Source organism: Camelus dromedarius, chromosome 1 (genome assembly GCF_036321535.1).
Source record: "Camelus dromedarius isolate mCamDro1 chromosome 1, mCamDro1.pat, whole genome shotgun sequence".
NCBI lineage: Eukaryota > Metazoa > Chordata > Mammalia > Artiodactyla > Camelidae > Camelus > Camelus dromedarius.
In genome coordinates this window covers 18449802-18471810 of record NC_087436.1, presented here as the reverse complement: position 1 = coordinate 18471810, position 22009 = coordinate 18449802, and the positions used below count along the sequence as shown (strand labels likewise).

Below are 22009 nucleotides of genomic sequence, written 5' to 3'. Positions count from 1 at the left end.
AGGGAAGGGAAGGGAAGAGAAAGGAGAGGAGGAAGAAGGCAGGCAGAGGGGAGAGGAGTGGGCGAGAGGCCAGCGCGGGGCGGGGCGCGGCGGGAGGCGCCCGGGGCGGGGCGGGGCCGGCTCGCGCCTCCGGGAGGGCGTGCGGCGCGGGGGCCGGGCCGGGCCGGGCCGGGCGGGGCGGGGCCGCAGTATCCGAGGTTCGGCTGGGGCTGCCGGGAGCTGAGCGCTCAGTTCTCGTTCGCCTGGGCTGTGCTTCTCCGTGCGGCCGGGCTCACCTCCGCGGGGCATGTCTGCGCTGCTCTCGCCGCGCGCCCGGGGCTGCTAGCTTCTCCGGCGCTTTCTGCCCGCGTGGCCCCGCACCTGGCCGCGACCCCGGAGCCCGGCTCGGGCAGTGCGCGCGGCGAGCTCTGCGCGCGGACCGCCGCCGTCATGGGGCTGCAGCCCCTGGAGTTCAGCGACTGCTACCTCGACAGCCCGTGGTTTCGGGAGAGGATCCGCGCCCACGAAGCGGAGCTGGAGAGGACCAACAAGTTCATCAAAGAGCTCATAAAGGACGGGAAGAACCTCATCGCGGCGACCAAAAGTAAGCAGGGACTCGGGCGCGCGCGAGGCCGGGAGGAGCCTCTCTTGGAGGGAGACCGACCGTCTCGTGCCCGGGCCGGCGGCCAGAGGAGCGGGAGATTCATCCGGGGCGGGAGGCCCCGGGGTCGTTCCTCCGCGGTTCCCCGGGCAGCCGGGGGGCAGGCCCCCTTTCCTGCCCCTGCCCGACGGCCAGAGCCCTAAGTGGTGAGCCCGCCAGCCCCGCTGCTCTGGCCCGGCGCCCTCGGTGCCTGCGTCCCCCGCCGGACCCGCCCGCGGGCAGGTTTTATTGCACCCTAGAGCTGCTCACAGTCTCGTCCGTAACAGAAACGTCAGTTTTACTAGTCTTGTTTCTTGACCTCTCAAAAGAACTTGCCTGGGGATTCTTTGAAAACTGGCTGGGAGTTGAATTCTTCCGAACCCCCTTAAACTTCACCCTTTCCGTGTGGTTTTCTGACCTCCTCCGACAGTCTCGTCCTGGGCACCTTATTGTGCTAAACCAGAAAGTCCACCTGGCGTAGTGCTGCCTTCCGCACATTCCTCCCCTCCGCCTGTGCCGAGGAGGGTTCAAAGATTGGGGCTTGTGAGGGTGCGCAGACAGCCTGCCCCCTGGCCGGAGCGCCACTGCCTGCAATTAGGGAATTCCATCCTGGTAGCGCTCGATCCTTCCTCCCTGGTTTCTCTATCTTTTGAACAACTAGGAAGTGGCCACAGGAGAAATATGGTGGATATGTATTTATTATCTGAGAAGAGGTTGTGTAGGAGGGAGGTGGCCTGAAATTCGCGCTGAAACAGAGTTGGTGATGCTGCCGGAAATGGGGGAGGCACTAGCTGTAGTGAGGAGCATCGCAGGCTGACCACACCTGTAACCTCTAACCCGTTCTGAGGAGGCCTGTGAGTGCTCCATTTTCCCTCTGAAAAAAACCTGCTCCCTACCCCACACTCTCCATTTGGCATTAAGGAAGATGAGACCATCCCGAACAAACTGTCTCAAGTACCCAGCAGCACAGCGCCTGAAACAGTAAATATTCATTGAATGAGTTGAAAGAAATACGTTCTCATGGGAAGAACTGAGTGAACCGTCCGAGTAATTTTGGAAGCAAGTCACTCCACTTCTCTGGCTGACGTCCAAGGTTCCTGTTGGTTCTGTGACCTCTTTGGTGTTGCAAAATGAGCATTGGGAATGGCTTTCTTTGGGACGTGTGACTAGGGGGCATGTTTGGTTGGTGGCTTTCCAGTGCCTTGGCATTGGGTTTGTGTGTGGAGATGGAAGTAGGGAGGGGCTATAAATACGTAGGAGTGAGCAGAGGAGGCCAAAAGGGCATGGTGTGTGTGTGTGTGTGTGTGTAGTGAACATGGGGAGAGGATTCTTCCTTCTCTAACTTGGTCTTTTTTTGGGGGGGGGTGATTAGGTTTATTTATTCTTAAAGGAGGGACTGGGCATTGAACCCGCAACCTCATGCATGCTAGGCATGTGCTCTAGCACTTGAGCTATGTCCTCTCCCCTCTAGCCTGGTCTTAACCAGTGTCACTGGCTGGGGAAGTGCACCTTCTCTCTTACTGGCAGTAGCAGCTCCCTCTGGGACGAGGGACACGAGGAGAGAGGCAGATGGCAAAGCCAGTTTGGCCACTGGTGGAAAGCTATTTATGTGACTGCATGTGCACCCTTCTGCCAGCAGGACCCACGCCTGGTGTTCCAGTGGCAGCTAGTGCATCTGGGGCCAGCCAGAAGCCTCTCTCTCCAGAATGTAGACTTTCTTGAATTTGTGAATTGGCGTCTTCCTCCTTTTGATTTTTGTTCTTTAACATCAGAAACATAATTTATGCTTATGTTTTAGAGAACATCCAAATAAAAAAATTTTTTTCTTGTGTTGTTTAATTCACTTACATTCTTTCCCAGAAAAGGACAAAAACACAGGTTTAGCTCAATGGATATTTGGCAAGTTAGGAAGACGTGGCCTTAGCCCAGCTTTCTCAGTGAAATTTACATCTAGCTCCTATCAAAGACTGATGGCGCTGGACTTAAGTCAGGACACCTGAGTTGAATTTGCCTTCATGATTAGGGCCTGGCCATAGGACAGTTAGGCAGGTTACTTCTTTCCTGCTCAGTTTTTCTTGTCCTGCTTCTTAGAGGCATGAGTAAGATTCTTCAGTGTTTGGAGATGGCTTGATGAGGTCATTTGAAATTGCAGTCTAGGTCAATCATTGGCCGAACCACTTGAGCTTTTCTGTAACACCTGAGTCAAGAGGTGGAGGAAGGACCTGAAATGGGGGGGAGGAGCTTCAGAAAGAGTTAACAATCACCTGGGTCAGACTGATTCTATTTTCAGATGTTTTACACTGTTTTGCAAAAATGGCATTTTGTGCATTTTCAGAATTCTGTGCTTAAGTAATTTTCTGCTCTTAATTGCCTTGTAAGATGCTTCTTGCACATGCTCAGTACTTGTTGGGTTTATGGAATTTTGATGTCTTGATGCTTGGAATAGTTCGCAAATATTTAAAGCAATTGGAAGCGGCTTCTGTAGGACCTGAAGGCTTACTGCAGAGTTCAGTTATGGAGTGATCAAAAAATAGTTAGCATCTACAATCTGTTTAGTATTGGGATTGAGATGCAAAGAGTTAAGAAGGTAGAGGCCCTTGTCCTTGAGTGTATTGTCCTGTGGTTGTACTCAATTCTAGGGAACATGTTTGAACTCCTGAATGCCTTGTGCTCAGTTCTTGAAACAAAGGATACACTGACGCACATATTAAAAGGTTGAAGATTCAGTGACAGGTATTCTAACTTTGACGGAAACAAAAGTGTGTTGTAGGTTAGAGTAGAAGTTTGGGAACTCATTGGTGTTTTAAGGAAGGAATAGAAACTTGTAGAACCTTGTGAGATTGGAAACAGCTGAGAAGAAGTCAGAACTGGTGTCGGACGAGGATAAGGAGACCAGTTTGGCTGGAATGGAGATTTCATTTGGGGAGTAGAATGAGATCCAAGGAAAGGTCGTTTCAGATTAACGAGGCCATACAAGTGGGCTTAGAATGTGGGCTTTATTCTGCAGAGAATCACTGATTTTTTTTTCAGCAGAAGCCTAACGAAATAGGAAAGAGAGGGTTTAGAGACAGTGTTTGGCATGTCTGTGTTGGGTGAGTTTGGATCTAGCAGTGAGGGTGGGGAGGGGCTGCCAAGAGGAGAGTCTGGGGTCATTGATTTATGGGGTGGATTTGGAGATCATTCACTCGGTTCAATGGAGTCCTTGTTCGAATGGCTTTTTGAGTCCTTTTTTCACTCCTTTCCTTTCCTAGAATAATCAGTGTCTTCTTTCAATACAGTTTAAACTTTTGTAAGGCTTTTATGTGATGTCTGTGTAGTTTCAGATGCTTATGATTCATAGAAATGTGTCGTATATTTACCAGAAACAGCAGTAAGCCATATAGGCTTTTCTCAGAAATTTTTACAACTAGGGAATTCTTGAGAGAATATATTTTGTTCCAGAGGAGAAAATAGATTTTTTAGGACAAATAATCCTTAGAATTCTTAAGGACTTCGTAGCTCTATAGAATGCTCTTGAGTAAACTTAGATTGTGTGTGCGTGTACGTGTGCATACTGGAGGGGCCCTCATAAGTGAGCTGCTCTTACCACAGACATGGAGAAAGAGGATAGTGGCAGCCAAGATTAGAATTTGAGTCTCCTAAGCCTTGATTTTGGTATGTCTTTTAGGCCTTGCTAGATTAATGATTTTTGTTTTGTTTTCCTCGGGACAACATAATTTTTGTTCCGTTTTCCTTGGGACAACATAAAAGTTCCCTTTTGCTGTCTTTGTGTTTATTGTTTCAGAGAAATGGTTCCTGTGGTAATTCCTTTTGGGGAAATTTCTCAGGTTGCTATCGCATGGAAACATGCGGGGATTTGGAAGACTTAAAAGAATTCACTTTGTCAACTTGAGCCCTGACCTCCTTGCTTGTAAAATGCGACTGTTGCATATAGCCTTGAGGGCTGAATTGAATAACACATGTGAAAGTGTTTTGAAAATATAAATGTAAAGTGTCTGTGTAGACTCTATTGTTTGCCCAACTGACATTCTTTTTCTGTGACAAGCCAAATTTTGTTCAGGTGTCTTTTCCCTTTCTCACGTGACTCATGGAAAGGTGATTAGGGGTAATTCTGATTAGTCTCACTCAGTGGTTCTCAATCCTAATCCTAGCTGACCATTAGAATCACTTGGAGCTTTAAAAATGAGCAGTCAGGGTTGAGTCTAAGGACTCAGTGCAGTAGATCTATTTTCTGGGCTGGTAATCGAATGAATGAGGATGCATTCACTTCTGACCAGTGTGACACTATAGGGTGTCTGCTTGGGACTTTGGAAAAGGTTTCCTTGTGTGTGAGAGGAGACTCATAAAAAGGGTTTTTGATTCTTCGGTGATGTCTGGTTGTGTTGTCTGGAGCTGCTCCTGCCATCTTGGGATGGTGAGTGGAGCCAAGGTAATTGTAAGGGCCATTGAAGCAGAGAGGTACCTGAATCTGGGTTTTTGATGCCATTGTGGGAGCCATGGATTGTTCTGTGCCCAAAGCCCACGGCTGGTTATCTTGCTAAATGACATGAGTCAGTTTGAGTGGGATTTTCTGCTACTTAACACCTTAATTTTGATGGAGTGGTATCATTGCAAATTTTGTGCTGATGCATCCATTAAGTGGAATTCAGAGGCATAGAGGTAAAATGCTATTTAAAAAGTTAATAAACTACAAATGTAATTTCTCCCTGAATGGAAAAGAATAGTCATTTATATTCTTTGCTTCAAAGAAATTACTGTGGACCCCCTACAATTCAGAGCATTACCTGGGGTAAGTCTTAAACTCTTACTTGGGGTTTTGCTAGTGGGCTGATTTCTAGTGTGAATGCAGACTTGCTGGAAAAGGAATTACTATCAGACTTGAGCTGGGATGTGCACCCAGATAGTCTTTAAAGGCTTTACTCACTACAGCTGGTCCTGGTCTCCATTTAGAGTAGTTCCTATTTCGGGCTTCACCAACCAGCCATGTTTGTGTAGAATGTTTGACAGGTCAGTGAGTCATCGGATGGTCTGAGTCCTCCTGATATGCTGTCATTCCCTGCCCTTCCATCTACTGGGGTTCCTTAACCACTTCCTTTTTACTCTGTTTTCTTGGAGGGTGGGGAACCAGGGAGCGTTGTTGACTTCTGGAAGAGGGAGAAAACGGGAGGAGAGTATTTTTGTGTTTTAATCTTTAACATAGCTGGTGAGACAGTCTGGTATAAAAGATTAAGAGCATCTCTAGGGTGCTGGTCCGTCTGGGTCCACATCTTAGCTCAGCCACTCGTTCTCCGTGGAACCGAGGTCACGTTGCTTGGCTTTTCTATATCTGTGTTGTCATCCATACAATGGAGGTGGTAGTATTATCTACCGTATGGGGTTGCTAGTTGGGTTAAATAAATGAGGTAATACATGTAAAGCATTTAGAATGAGCACTCAAATGTTAACATTTAGGATATATTGTATAAATTGCAGGTGTATGTTTTAACATGGAAGTCCTTTTCTTGCCTGAAAAATGACTGCTCTGGCCCAGAGACTAACGTCCAACCTTTTAGAGGTTAGTAACCCTAAGAGTATATTTGTCCAGATCATCTGTGGGCAAGGCAAGCTCTGATAAGGCTTTCAAAGTGTGAATGTAACTCAGGATGCTGAAGAATCTGGCAAGTAAGTTGATGAATCAAAGCTGAGTGGTATCTTGGGAAAATATTTTCCAGAATTTGTTTCTGACTCACAAATATCTGGAGACAGTGTGGAAGATGTCACACAGGCTGTTGTAGATCTAGCCCAGCCGGCAGCAGCTGGGGCTCAGGCCTCCAGGAGCAGGCCTCTCATCCTGGGGACTGAGATAAGGAGGAGCTGAAGAGGGCGGGGAGAGCTCTGCTCAGGGAACTGGGATGACGTCATCAGTGGCTGGAGCCTGCAGATACTTAAACGTTGCGCTGATGCTTTTAGAAGGTATTAACTTTAGTGTTTAACATGCAGGAAACCCCAACAACTTGGTGGACTGTGCTTGTGTTTGCTATGGGAAATTCACCATGTGAAGGAGAAGGCAGCCAGGACACCTCCGAAAGGGAGGGTCCGAAGGGTTGTTATGTAATCCTGTTTTCTGCATGAGAATACTCAGAGTCCCCTGGACAAATTCCCAAAGAGGCTGTTTTGAATTCTGACTCCAGTAGCTATCGATCACCTCATGACTTTTTTTTTTTTTTTTTTTTTTTGGTGGGGGGCAAGAATTACGAAGGAGATAAAAATATTGTGTGGTCTGCTAGGTTACCATAAACCATGCTTAAGTGATTGCTGGCTGTATGTGGCAGTGAATAGGTAAAGTGTTTACATTTGACCATGGTAATAACATGTGGTGTCTCTTGTCCCTTTTTAAAGGTTTAGAAACAGCTATGAACGTGTTGCTGTATAGGACTCAGTGTTGTCTTGCATTGCCTTTGATTTTCTACATCCATTTAATGAAAACTTCTAGTCAGGTTGGCTCTATTTCAGGATTTGTAGCAGAGTGTTTGGAGATTTATTGATTCTAATTCTGATTAAGGGTGTCTTGGATGTTTTAGTAGGTCCTTTTCACAGAGTTACATTTCAGAGACAAATGGGCAGTTACAAACCACAACTGAAAAATGTTTCATGTTGTTCAAAATGTATATAATTTAAATAATTTTAATCATAGTAGCTAACTTTTATTAGGCATTTGCTATTTGCTTTACTTTGTGGTAAATTCTGTTATTTAATGTGAGGACTTCCTCAACGAGGTATGTTACCATTTACTCCATGTTACAGATTAGGAAACTGAATTTGGAGAGGTTCGGAGCTTGTCCAGATCACACCATTTGTCAGTGGTGAAGCTGGAATGTGAACCCACATTTATCTGTCTGACTCCAAAGCCCTTAACCACGATAGCGAGCTGTCTCCGCAAAGGGGTGTGACTGCCGTCTTCTGTTAGGGGACGTTATTACGACAAATCCCAATTACCTGGAAAGTGTGTCCATTTCATGATCTAGTTAGGAGACGATGCTTGTCAGCTCCGCCAAGGACCATGATTTTAAATTTAAGGCCGCCTGGGATGGTTACTGTAAATAAAACCGATTGTTAATTTTTGGAATAAGTGTAGATATTCAGAGGATGGATTGATTTAGGATCAAAAATGAGCTGCACACATCCACGCAGAGTATCATGTCCTTGTCCTCCGTCTCTGTCTTAGTGAAGTGTCTCCACTTCTCTCCCCATTAGTGTCTTTTTTCTTGTCCTTCCTCATGCCACCTTTGAGTAAATTTTAATTTTGTTCTCATATTTAAGTATTTAGGCTCTTTCCCTTTACAAAAATTTTGAGATATTTTAGAAATCTAAAATAATACAAAGAATCTCCCAATAAACATCTCTTTATTTGCTGCTCAGCTTGGAAATAAAAGCTGCCTGTCTGCCTCTTCCCAATGGCACCTGTCCCAGTAGAGAACCCGTTCTTCTCCCTACAAGGTAGCAATTATCTCATATCTGGTGCATATTATTCCCAGATATTTTAATACATCTGTACACATTCCTGAATAATAGCTAGTATGTTTTGCATGTTTTTAGACTTCATATAATGAGTTCATACTATATGTGTTCTTCTGTAACTTCTTTTTTTTACCCCCTCAACATCACATTTGTGAGATTTATCCATGTGGATACAGGTGGCTTTATTTCATTTAGTTTGACCTCTTTTTCCTACAAGTGGCATTTTAAAAGACTTGGTCAGTTGATGTTATGTAGATGTTACATAAATAACAGATGTTGTACTATATACCTCACACCTTGGCATAGTTTTGATAGCAAAATAGTACATTCAGAGAATTTATTCAATATGAAAGCCTTGTTGTAATTAATTTGATAAACTTTAACACACTAGCTTTGACAACAATCTGTAGTTAAGGAACCCATGAATTTTGAAGACATTTAGTAAAATTTCTTTTTGATATTTTATGTTAACCAGCATAGCATGGATAATCAGGGCAAACCAGTTTAAATTTCAGGATTGGAAGAAATAACTGGTCTGAGTCACAAACAAAAATCTTTAAGAGCCATTTTGCCTCATTGAAATTAGACATCCAGTATTGACATGTAGGGTAAAAAAGATCATATTCAGAAACACAGTGCACATTAAGGACTCTGGAAACTGTCAGTCTAGTTAGGTCAGATGGATGTGATTTTTAAGCAGAGAATGGTTGGTATTTTGTGACAGGCCTCTATACAAACAGGAACCACAGCCTGTTTATTTAATTATCCTAATATAGGAGCATAATTTATAGACTTGCCAAGGGATGCCTTTGTAATGAGAAAGCCTCGACATCCTTCTCTTGACACAAACAAACATGTGCACTGAGAAAACCCCTGACGCTTTACGTTCTAAGGGCAGCATCTCCCTGAGCCCCGGGATGGGCTGGGATCACAGCCCTGCTGCTGCGGCTGCAGTCCTGGCTCCCTGGTCAAACTTGAATTTCCTCCTCGCGCTTCCCAAGGAGGGTGTTCGTCCTGTGCCGCTTGATGCTTCAGCAGGGAGTGTGACTTCTCCTTCCTCACTGCCCAGCTCACCCCCGGCACTGTCTGCCCTTGGGCGCCGAGGTCCCTCACCCTCATGGTGAGGTGTGTGGCTGGGGGACTTCAGTTGGGCTGGAGCGGTGTCACTTCAGGTCTGAATGCTAGATATGTTTAAGACTGTCTTAAAAGCATGCATACACTTTTTTTTTTTTTAAATCTCTGCCTATAAAGTTACATCCACCACTTACTTGGTGACCTTTGGGCAAATGACTGAAATCCTCTGTGGCTAACTTTGTTTCTTTGTTAGTAAAATGGAAATACTACCAACTCTCCCTCAAATGGTGGTGGTGCTTAATCCTCAAGTTACATGTTAAAAGATCTTAGAACTCTGCCTGGCCTGTGGTAGGTACTGGCATCATCTCCATCACCACCACCAGCATCATCATCGTTGCTGAAAAAGCACCATCCTGACTTCCTTTGGTTGAACTTGAGCACAGTGGCTTTACCTGTAGCGACAGTAGAAGTGGTTGGTGAACACATGTTCTTTTCTCTTTTTGAGGCTAACCATATTTTGAAGCACAGGGCCGAATATAAGCCTCTCATTTATTAAATAGGAGAAACCATCTGTCTCCATGTGTTGAAATCCAGTGCATTACCCAAGATCTTTGCTTGAAAGTTTTGGAAACAAAGCCAAAAAAGTGCAAGGGAGTGGAGTGTGGTTGACGTGTTATTACTCGTACTGGAGAATCTGGCAGCTGTTACCTCTGTCACTCTGACACATAGTTTTGTTTTTCTTTGGTGAAATGCAGGTCAAAGGCAGCATAGCAAAAATATTAAAGATCATGGTCTTTGAAGTCAAATCTACTTACTGTGTGACCTTGGGCAACTCACTTAACTTGTTTGTGTCTGTAAAATGTGGATAGTAATTTTTTTAAATATCTTTTTTTAAAAACACCTTTATTATGTCATAATTCCTGTACAGTAAACTACACATTTCAGATGTGCAATTTGACTTTTGATAGATGTATATACATCAGTGAAACCATCACCATAATCAAGATAACTAGCATTTCCATCATTCCCCAAGAGGTGCAAATTTTGAATTCCCAATTTATCCTTTCCCATCCCCTTTGCATCCTGGTAACCATAAGTTTGTTCTCTGTGTCTGTGAGTCTGTTTCTGTTTTGTAGATTAGTTCTTTTGTGTCCTTTTTTTAAAGATTGTGGATAGTAATTTTATTTCCATGAATGTTGCTAGGATTAAATTAGTTGGTTATTCGTAAAGCACTTAAAAAATGTACTGAATTTCTGTGCAGAACTTAGAGTTCTAATGGGATAGACAGAAGATTCATTAAGCAATATCATTCACACTGTTCAATGAGAGTGGAGAATGGAATGCTATGGCCGTTGTTAACAGGACTAACTAGGGGATTAAAGAAGACTTCAAGAAGTTGGTAACCTCTACAATGATATAGCAATCCTACTCCTTGGCATGTAACTGGAGAAAACTCTAATTCAAAAAGATAGTGCTGCTCTGAACACTGGGATGCATCTATTTACAATAGCCAAGACATGGAAACAACCTAAATGTCCATTGATAGATGACTGGATAAAGATGTGCTGATTTGTGCACACACACAATGGAATATTACTCAGCTATAAAAAAGAATGAAATCATGTCGTTTGCAACAACATGGATGGACCTAGAGATTATCATACCAAGTGAAGTAAATCAGACAGATAAAGACAAATATCATATGCTATCACTTTACATGTGGAATCTAAAAGAATGAGACAAATGAACTTTCAAAACAAACAGACTCACAGACATAGAAAGCAAACTTATGGTTACCAAGGGGAAAGGGGGAAGAGGGATAAGTTAGGAGTTTGGGATTTACAGATACTAACTGCTGTATATACAATAAACAGCAGGGTCCTACTGTATAGTACAGGGAATTATATTCAATAGCTTGTAATAACTTATACATTTTTTTCAAATTGTTTTTCACTATAACTGAATCACTATGGTGTACACCAGAAACTAACACAACATTGTCAATGAACTATACTTCATTAAGGAAAAAAAAAAAGAAATTGATAACTTCTAAGCTGAGACCAGAAGAAAGGCTAGGAGCTTTCCACGCTGAGAGTGGGACAGGAGGATCCTCTGAGTTCGGTGAAATGCATGTGGGAGGCCTGGAGGCCAGAGATAGCATGTGTGTGGCTGCAGGACCAGTGCAGGTGCACTGGGGCAGGGGGCTTGTGCGGAGCGGGAAGAGTGGGGCTACAGAGGAGGCAGGGCAGGGTTGGGAAGGGCCTGCTGAAGTGTGTCGAGGGCTTCAGACTTCATTTTGAGGACCACGGGGAGGTGATGGAGACATTTTGAGCAGGGATCAGCAGCACCTGAATTGTTTTAGAAGAGTTGCCCAGGCTGTGGCTGGGAGGATGGATTTGAGGACAGCAGCACTGGAGCTTGGGTGCTCACTCACCCAGGCCAGAGGCTGTGGTGGCTGGAGAGGCAGTGTCTCAAGGAGTGGCAATTTAGAGGCTGTAGGCTTTGGTGGGTGCTTGGGTGTGGGAGCTGAGGAAGGAGGCACCCGAGATGATTCCTCAGTTCCTGGCCTGGGCAGGGGGTGCTGGTCCCTGAGGTAGTCCAGCCAGGGGGATGGGTTTTGTGGAAGCGAGGGTGTTTTTGGTTTGGATGTGTGGAGACCGAGGTGCTTCTGGGCGTCCAGTGGACACTCAGGGGCTCGTTTCTTTCATGAGTGTGTATTTCAGAAACAGGGATTAGAGCTGAAGATTCTGGAGACACAGCACAGAGACAGGAAATGACCCCGGCCATGGGATAGAATGTAGTGAAGGAGACTGGTGGCTCAGGGCGGGTCCTGAGGGATGCAACTTTTAAGGGGTGGGTAGAGGAAGAGGTTGAGAAGGAGACTGGAGAGCAGTAGCCATTGGGTGGGAGGGAGAAGGGGGGAAACCTACAGGGGGTTGCAAAAGTCAAGGGCAAAGGTGGTTTTGTAAGGTAGGAGGGGAGTGGAGAGGTCATGCTACAGAGAGGTCAAGTCCCAGGAGTCCAGGTGACATGGAATTAACAAGACAGAGTCATTGGTAATAACCGAGAGATGGGTTTGTGGCATGGCTGGGATGAGAGCCTGATGGCACAGGGTTCAGAAGAAGGTGCTTGGAAAACAAGTGAGCCTGTGGTCCAGGGAGTTCCCCCAAAATATGGGTTAAGGGGTGAGATCTGAACATGCCAATGAATGTGTCCAGCAGAGAGGAGGAGAGGGAGATTCAGGGAATAGTCCTGCATGCAGGGGGCTTCTGAATAGCATGGAAGATAGGATTCAGATTCCAGGTAAAGGAGGGGGACACATCTACTTTGGTAACAGAGGGGTGGAAATGATGCGCACATAGCTGGGTAGACTTGTAGATTTGTGTCAGGATGTCGAGGAAGTTATGAACTGATGGATGTATTTGCTATTGTAAGGTAGAGGGCAAGATGGTTTTCAGTAATGAATTCTTTTAATTTCTCCCCTATCACATTCTTTTTTCTGGGTAATAATGTATGACTTGTAATAATTTTTCCTCATAGTCTGAGCTGGATGGCATAGAATATAGATGTTCAACTGAGAAGAGATAATAGGAGGCAGGTGAGGAGAAAAAGTAGCAATAACATATCTGGAAGAACAATCCTCAAGACACCAAGAAATTCCTGTCTTTCAGAGTTTGTTCCTCTGGTGCTTAGGATTGAGTGCATTATTCAGACACTCTTTAATATTGGTTTTTAAAAAAAGAATTAGATGAAAACACCTTTTTCTTTTTCCCAGAAGGACGCTGCTGATTTTCTTGTCTGATCTCAGTGGAGTCGTGCTGGTTCTCTTTGGATGTCTGCACAGAAGACGTTTCCCTTGGTGACATCCGGGAAGAGATCCTAGGACTTGGGGTTTGGAATAGAGCCTGGGAGAGTTACAAGAGTAGTCAGTATCAGTGATCTAAAAATATCTTTTCTTCCTAAATTCTAGCTAACTGCTTGGGTTCTCTAGTTTGAGAAACAGTTCCTAGAAGAAATAGGATGACTGTCAGTCTTCTAGTGCAGTGGGGTGCAGACAGCCCCCCTCTTCTCTGGCTCCCATGCACTGACTACAGGCACTGGGTCCTTCAGGGATGGGAAGTGTGGAGACAAGCAGGTTCTTCAGCGGGAGGGATTCTAGGACTCAGCGAAGAAGTTCATTGCTTGTGTCCCAGAGCTAGAGTTCTTGGTTGGTTTTTGTGGAAAGCGTAGGCTTTTTTTTTTTTTTTTTTTTGCCTTGACAGTTCACATTTTTGGCATAAGACATCCTGTATAACCTCATTCATTTCCCTCTGTTGCAAACAAGAGAAACCCAACTAAAACCAGTTGAAGCAAAAAAGAGACTTTTTGGCCCATGTGAGTGAAATCTCAGGAGTGGAGTTCCTTTAGGAACACCTGAATCCAAGGGTTTGAGTGATGGCGTCAGGTCTCTTTTTGCATCGCTAGCATTTCCCGCGACCCTCAGGTGGGCACACTTTGCACGGTGGTGACAGTTTAAGGCTTACTGACATCTTTCTCATCACCCGGGGAATTTGAGAGAACAGCGACTCCTTTTCCCTAGAGCAGTGGTTCTCAAACAGATGACTGTGGCACCGCAGAGATGTTTTTGTTGTCGTAGTTGGAAGGTGACGGTGGCATCTAGTGGGTAGAGGCCGATGATGCCGTGCTGCCAAACCCCTTGCAGTGCCCGGGATCAGCCCCTGCACAGCGGAGAACCAGCCAGCTCGAAGCTCACTGTGTGGAGGTTGAGAAACCCTGCCTCTGAGATAAAGAGACCATGCAGTTTATGTCAGAATACCTTTGAGAGTAAAATTCTGCCGGGGACAATAGGCATGAAGTGGTATTGTCCTGAGTGACCTGGACACGTGGTTTTCTTCCTCCAAGGCCCTGTCTGTCCTGGTCACTTGTCCAGCCTGGACCCATCACTGAGCATGGTAGGTGGGATAGTTTGTTCAGCCTGAGTTATGTGCCCACTGCTGGGCTGAAGAAGCCGGTGTCCAGTTATGTCTGCCTCACCAGGGGTCCCACCGAGGGATGTGCAGAACATAGGAAAAAGCTGATATCCAGTGTGCAAGCAAACTTGGGTTTGTTTTTGCATTCTTGCTTCTCTTTTATTTATATTATACAAATGGCTCAGCATAAATTGGATAAGGAATTGCAGTTCAAAGAAGGTACCCATACCAGTAACTGAAATTCTTACCAACCCCAATCAAGTTGATACATTTTTATGATAGTACACGTTTTAAAGTCATTTTAATTTCTAAATTGTCACATTATAAAAATAAGTTCCTAGTAGATAGGAGAAATTGAATACCTGTTATTTGAGACGGTTACATGACTGAACTAAAAAAAAAAGTGTAGAAACAAATGAATAAAACTAAATACTCTCTGCTCTGGGAAATATATGGAAAGACAAACTCAGCAAATAAATTCTGTTCATTATAAATGCATATTCATAATCACATTGGCTAATTTTTTTTTTCCAGTATAAAGGTTTAGTTACAACCAATATTCATGGTAGGAAATACCTCCTTGTCTCTTTGAAAACCTATGTCAATATTACTCATATCAAAATAAGCTGCTTTCAAAAATGCAGTTCCTTTGCTAGAGCTGTTTTGTCTGGGCCTAGGGGCTGCGTGCGTCCCACACGTGAGGACCCTATGAGGATAGTGAGTCAAAATAAGAATGTATGCCTTCTCTTTTTTCCAATTGCTGGATTGATTCATTTGAACCAAAATAGAGAAGGGTGGGAGAGACGGGAGGGCGGAAGTGAAGACTGGTCTGTGCAGCCTGCCTGGGTACAAAATCACGGTGGTTGATCCAGTGCGGTGGTTGGCGTCTGTGCCTCACAGGACTCAACCTCTGAGGTACGGAGTAGCTACGACACTTGTGATCACTGTGGCGAAAGCGTAAAGTAGTGAACGTTTATAACATTTTAACTTGTTGGTGTACAAGAAAATATTTTGAAAACTAAATGGTAATTTTCTGGCTTAACTTAGGTTTCTGATACTCATGTTGCCCCTGTTTAGTTTTGGAGAAATAAAATGTTGTTAAGAAAAACTGATACATGGGAGGGTAATTCATCTGGCAGTGTGGATTGAGTGATTTTTACATTCTTTTCCCTTTTAAACAATCAACAAAAAAATTTCTTGAACAGAAATTAGAGCAGATTTTAAAAAATTCTAGTCAAAAATATTCCTGGCTTAGTTTTAAGTTTGAAATCAATTGGGAAGTCCTGTAAGCATCTAGAAAAGTTGTCCAAATAAGTTTGTTTTCTTCTGAAATTGCACGATTGTCTCTGGAAATACTTTCTTTGTCTCTTGTGTATGTGGGATGGTATCTGACGCAGGGATTTGAAAGTAGGTAAGTGACCTCTTTGGACGATTTTCTTTTCATTGATCGTCTAGGGGAATTGAGATGGTTAAATCAAATATTTATGATGTGAACTCTGGAATCTTTTGGAATTGAGTGCTGTGTTTTAATTGATACTGTCCAAAAGGCTCGTACAACCTTACAGGTTAACCTGGTGATGAGCAGCCACACATCCAGAAACCAGATGCATCACTGAACTGCAGTCAAAAGTTTGTTGCTGTAGGATGGTTTGGTGCCTTTTGGCAGTGTCTACCAGACTGTCTGCTGGACTCATGCATCCTGATGTTCATCCAAAAAAATGGTTTAAAAATGTGTTTTTCTGTCTGGAGAACAGAGAGGCAACTTTGTAAAGATCGTCACATTTTGTGACTTTGAAGTTTCCATTTCCAAAAGCTTTAAAGCTGAAAAATAGAGTTTGGAGTAAATGCATTTCCTCAGTTGAATGTTTGCAGTGAGAGCACCATGGAGAGGAGTGGAGAGGGAGTTGGTTTCATGGTGGAGCTAGTCCATCGGTCAGCATTTGACCTTTGAAAGGGATGGGGGAGGGCATCTTGGAGCGAAGCCCCCTAGATAGTGGCGTGTTTTTATGGCTGTATATGCAAACCCAGAGTTTATATGAGGAAGAAAAGTTGGAATGAATGGAATGAAATGAATATATATTCAGCTCTGTGGGCTCACATTGTGTGTGTGATATAGTCAGAGTTTAGATGTAACTAAACCACGTTTATTTTTTAGAGGAGATCAGTGATGATGGCTTTAAAGTGAGTAAGTCATCTCAACTATTTTTTTAAGCTGTGTATGAATATCCAACTTGAATTTGTTTAAATGAAGGTGGATGTAAAATATCTTTAAATTAAAACAGCAATGAGTAGATTACTGCAGTCTCAAATAAGAGCAGTTAGATTTTATTTTAATTTTCCTCATCATCTACTTAGAAGTTGAGCCATTGGTAAACATTATCTGAGGTGTACTAAAACAGATTCCTAAGTTTACTAGAAGTAAGGATGATAATGGTGGTGGTTGTAGTAGTAGTAGGAGTTAATAGGGATTTTAAATTAAATTTTTAACGCTGTGTAAGGGTCCAAGGTGTGTTTAATTAGCACTTCTCACAGCAGTCCTGTTTGGTAGTTCCTCTTATAGTACATGCCATTTTGCAATTTAGGAACCCGGGTTTAGAAAGGTTGAGTTACTTGCCTGGAAAGCTGTGTGGCCCCCTCCAGTCACTCTCTGAAGCCATGAGTTTTCTAGAAGAGCATACATTCTTGCCATTGATACAGTATGTATTTCACAAACCTTATCTTGAGTAAAGCCATGGGGGAGGGAGTTATGTCCGCAAAGCGCACTTTAGAAAATTTAAAAATTTTCCATGAAGGTGATAAAACTTCCTTTAAGCTATTAAAAGTCACAGGAAAGGAAGTCATTTTCAGATGATCTGGAATAGTGGCTATCCTATCCTACTTGTATTGTAAAAAAAATGAAAAAGATCATTGTTGTTTGCTTTTTAGCCAAAGCAGAATTTAAAAAGTAGCGTTCTTGTTAATGAACAAGAGGGCGCATTGGGTTTGAACTGTGCTGACAGCCGGATGTTACTGGCACTTTGAGCTCCCTGTCTTATCACTGACAGGCAGAGGCCAGCAGGATTTCAGTCCTTAGGGGAGAATCTTTTCCTTCGTGTTGCAGAATGGATGCTTTCCTGTCAGTGCCAGTTTGGACCCTGTGCTGCTTATCGGATGCCCCCAAGCTGTACTTACTTTCTTCCCAAACAGCCATTTCTTTTCTTTCTAGGTGTCTTCTCATTCTCCTTGGTGAAGGTATAAATTATCTTCTGGTTCCCCTAGGAGGAACTTGCTATCCAGAATGTTAAGAATTTTGGCCAAAGTCAGAGACAATGATTAACGAAGACATTGTAGTTAGTTTTGAAATATTTCAGAGTTTATCTGATAAATTTTGAATTTAGTAAATCTCAGTTTCCACAGACAAAGCTGGAATTAAAGTCCTGGTGTTCTGACTTTCGCTGTGAGTCTGGAAGGTACGCCCAACTCTTTTACTCTGCAGATGAGGAAACACGCCCTGTGTGCTCATAGATGAGTGCTTTGTCCCATCTGTTTGAGGAAGCTCATTTGTAGCATTGCATTTACATTGAGGTCATTTGTTCTTATCTGTATATTTACCATGTAGTGATGAAATAAATGAGGAAATCATATTTAAAGGGTGATTTTTTTTCTTCTTTTGAAACAAACTTCATTGATGCTCACGTCATATTCACGTGTATCAAAAATTCAGATCAGTGTGAGAGAAGCTATTGAGACTCAACCATTTAATTATTCCTGTGATGGAAAGCCCTTCCTCTTGATGCCTGGTTTGAAGTTGAAGTAGGGAAATTGAAGAATTGACCAGGGATGATGTGACATTGTTTTGTGGCTGGGGCTTCCATTCATCAGCTACTACCGGTCTTGATAGAGACTGAATGTTCCTAAAAACCTCCCGCCCCTCACCTTCCAGATCCCAGTAGACGCTCAGCCCCTCCAGGGCATTATCTGATTTTCATCCCCAGCCAGGGCCTAGAACTATGCCTGGCTCTCTGGTGTTGAATTAATCCTTGCTGAGTAAATTCCTGTCCGGCTCCTGGAATGTTGGCAGTGTTTGAAGTCAAGTGATATCAGTTAAAGAAGCAGATGAGAATGTGAGAATGCAGGGCTTCTGATGTCTGTCCTGTTCCCGAGCTGCGGTTGGAAGACGCAGAAAAGGCCTTTTTTCACTTTGTACCACATGGCCCTGTCTTCTGTCTCCGTTTCCTGGCAGATTCCCGCCAGGATACTTCATATCTGATGAAAACAGTCAAAATCAGAACTCTTGGAAGGGAGAAGTGCTTAGAGTCTGGTTAGAAAGTTGTTTTGGCCTAAGTGGAGTCGATCAATTTTTAAAGCCTGAAGACAGGCCTGCGGGAGAGTTGGGGCACAGTTGGGAGAGCATTCAGATTCCTCTCTGCGCCCTGGACTGCTTCGAGATGGAAAGGAAAGCTCAGAGTGGTTAGTTTATTTCTTTTGGTTGACTTTCTATCGTCATTCCTTAATGACTGTGTATATGTAATACGCTGAAAAGTCATATACAGATTTTTCTTTAGTCTGTCTCCCTTTAGGGATAAACAGTGTGGGTGAGTTTTCACTGTTACACATGAGTAAAGGTGGGGTATGACTGTTTCATTTGTTTCACATAAAGCAGAATAACAGGAAAAAGACAAATAAAAATAGTGATTTTGCTACACAGTGAAGTTGTGCATTCTTTTATTAGATCTACTAGAACAGGGTCCCTGAAGGAATATTAAAATTCGTTCAGAATGACAGCTTTGAAACATTCCCAGGCAATAAAGTATAAGCAGTCATGTTATTTAAGCAAAACTAAAGCTGTAATATTAGAAGTCCATGTTGTTTCAGGAAGAACAAAATGTCATATTTTTCCTTCTTAAAGTTTTTTCTTGCATTGCCAGCTCTTGTGATAAACTGAGCCTGGCCATTCTGGGTTGGTGGCATCACTTCCATTTAATTTTCCCTAGAAAATTGCAAGGCCTCCCATTCCTTTGGGCTCTTTGTAAAGAGGAAGGGACCCTGGCTGCAGGAATATCAACTGGTACCATGTGATCAAAAAGAGAGAGGGCTCTTTTTTTTCCTTTTTCAGTTTTATTGGGTAGAATTATTACAGTTTGACTGCACATATACATTATGTTGCATGTAAATACATATATACAATATACTGCACATATTTTTTGTTTACATATATGTACTGATCATTGTTTCTAAGAACAGATTAGAGCTTCAGCTTTTTTAACTTACGTAGTTATCAAAGGAATAAAGCCCACCACAAAATAAGAATCAACAGAATGTGGTGATCCAATCATAAAGGACAGTCAAATGTACTTACACATATTCAAGAAATTGATCATCTAAGTTATAAATAATAAGTAGTTCATTTGTGTCCTTATTTTAAAATTTTTTTTTAGATTCCACATGTAAGTGATACATGGCATTTTTCTCTTTCTGGCCCACTTCACTTAGAATGATGATCTTCAGGCCCATCCATGTTGCTACATTGCTGCAAATGGCATTATTTTATTCTTTTTTATGGCTGAGTAGTATTCCACTGTATATATGTACCACATCTTCTCTATTGGGTCATCTGCCGATGGACATTTGAGTTGTTTCCATGTCTTGGCTATTGCATGTACTGCTGCTGTGAATATTGGGGAGCATGTGTCTTTTTGAGTTTTATTTTGAGAGAGGATTCTTTGAAAACAGTGACATCACTGGCCTTTTCTTTGGCAAGCTGCTGATAAAATGTGGTAGGGAGTAGCTCTGCTTTGGCTCTTTATAAACACAGTACAGAGAGACCACCCTCTTTGCTTCTTTGCCCTTATTAGAGTGTAGGTTATACTTGTCCCTTTGTCTCCTTCAGCAGCTAGACTGTCACTGCAGAGCATAGGGTGGTGTGTGTGTGTGTCTGTAGTACATGGTGAGTCAGTCCCCGTGGCTGTATTTTGCCCTTGGTTTATATTGCAGTGTTTATCCCATTATATCTTTTTAAAAATTTTATTGGAGTACAGTTGATTTGCAGTGTTGTGTTAGTTTCAGGTGTACAACAAGGTGATTCAGTTCTATATATCTATTCTTTTTCAGATTCTTTTCCATTACAGGTTATTACAAGATACTGAATGTAGTTCCCTGTGCTATACAGTAAGTAGGTCCTTGTTTTGTTTTGTTTTGTTTGAAGCCAAAAAGTGAGTTTATTTGAGGTTGGTTAGGACTGAAGGCCAGGAGACGCAGATCCAGGAAGCACTTGAATTGGGTTCCAGCAGACTACAAAATGGGCGGTCTTTATCTATTTCATATATAGTAGTATGTTATCTGTTCATCCCGAACTCCTAATTTCTCCCTCTTCCCCGCTACCCTTCCCGTCCAGGCCCCTCTCCCCTTTCCCCTTTGGTAACCATAAGTTTGTTTTCTGCCATTGTATCTTGGAAAGCAGTGCATCAGTAACAATGGGCTGCATGGGACAGAAAAATGAGTTGACAGACCTTGACCCTGTTGGTTGGTTGATTTCCCTCCCCCCTCACGTAACATGTCAATAGTAGGTGATTGCTGGCTGTTTTTCAAGGATGATAATTCTTCAAGTTTTGTGGCTCTTTGCTCATGGTTTACAGGATAGTCTAGCCATGACTCCCCCTTTCTGGGGGAAAAAAGGGGGAAAGAAGAAGAAAGGAGGAAGTCTGTATCAAAGGCTTTCCCAGAAATCTCCCATCAGCCCCTGCTTATACGTCATTGGCCTAAGCTTTCCCATGGCTTCCCCTCGCTGCAAGGAAGTCTGGGAAAGAGTTCTTTGTGGCAGAGGCAGGCAGAGGAAGAGAAGATTGGAATGGCTGTAGAATGAGACAGTTTCTGCATCTGCCCAAAGCAGGTCAGAATTCTAGTGGTGAGGACCTTCATCGTGTTTCTCCATTCAGCATCAGTTAGTCAGCAGGTGTCCCCTGAGCTCTGTTGATATGGACTGTGTTGTTACGGATCTTAGCGAGCCAGAGAGACATGCAAAAGTATAATATGCTGTCTTATTAGGATTTACAATCTAGTTATAGAAATAAAAAACATGGGAGGAGGGATAAATTAGGAGGTTGGGATTAACAGATACACACTACTACCTATAAAACAGATAAACAACAAGGACATACTGTAGAGCACAGGGAACTATATTCAATGTCTTGCAATAACCTGTAATGGAAAAGAGTCTGAAAAATATTTATCTGTATCTTTTTATCTGTATATCTCAATCATTTTGCTATATACTGAAACTAACACAACATTGTAAATCAACTAGATGTCAGTAAAAAAAAATTGAAATAAAAATAAAACACATGAAAGAAATGGTTCTGTGAAATTTAAGTGCTATGTTTTCTCACCAGATTATAAGAAGAGGGGCCTTCATGGATTCTTGGTGTAATTAAAAAGATGTATTCAGGGAGCAAGTTATGCAAATTCCAGAGGAAGGTTGTTCCCCTCAGAGCAAGTAAAAAGCCTTAATTTGGGAGGGAAAAAAATGTTTCCTTGGAGAAGGTAGACTTGACCTAGGGTGGTTGAGGGACTGGAGTGTCTGGGAAAGGGGAATAGCTTGAATACCCAGGATCATTTAGGATGTAGTGGAAAATGTTAGGGCTTATAGGAAGGATGAGTGTGGCTCTAAGTTCTGCCCTAAAACAGAACCAGAAAGTAGTTGTGATTTTGGAGCAGGACACACGGAAATATGCGATTTGAAGAAAAATGATCAGATATTCCTCTGCGGGAGCAGGGAGAGAGCTCAGGGAAGTGAATAAATGAGGCCAAAGGAAAGTTAGAAGGACTCATTGGCCTCTTAGATTTGCTGGAAAATCTAAATCAAATATAATGT

At 43.1% G+C, this 22009-nt stretch overlaps 1 protein-coding gene across 21 annotated transcripts in view; it reads left to right on the top strand.

Moving 5' to 3' along the window:
- Positions 1-204: 204 nt before the first annotated feature.
- The window catches only part of ARHGAP10 (Rho GTPase activating protein 10), a 301184-nt gene continuing 279379 nt past the window's right edge, over positions 205-22009 (top strand). For all 21 annotated transcript variants that reach the window (XM_064491268.1, XM_064491252.1, XM_064491357.1 and 18 more), the window contains exon 1: positions 205-583. In XM_064491268.1, coding sequence (XP_064347338.1) covers positions 430-583 — 154 coding nt within the window. In that variant the 5' untranslated portion in view covers positions 205-429. The remainder of the gene's footprint in view (positions 584-22009) is intronic.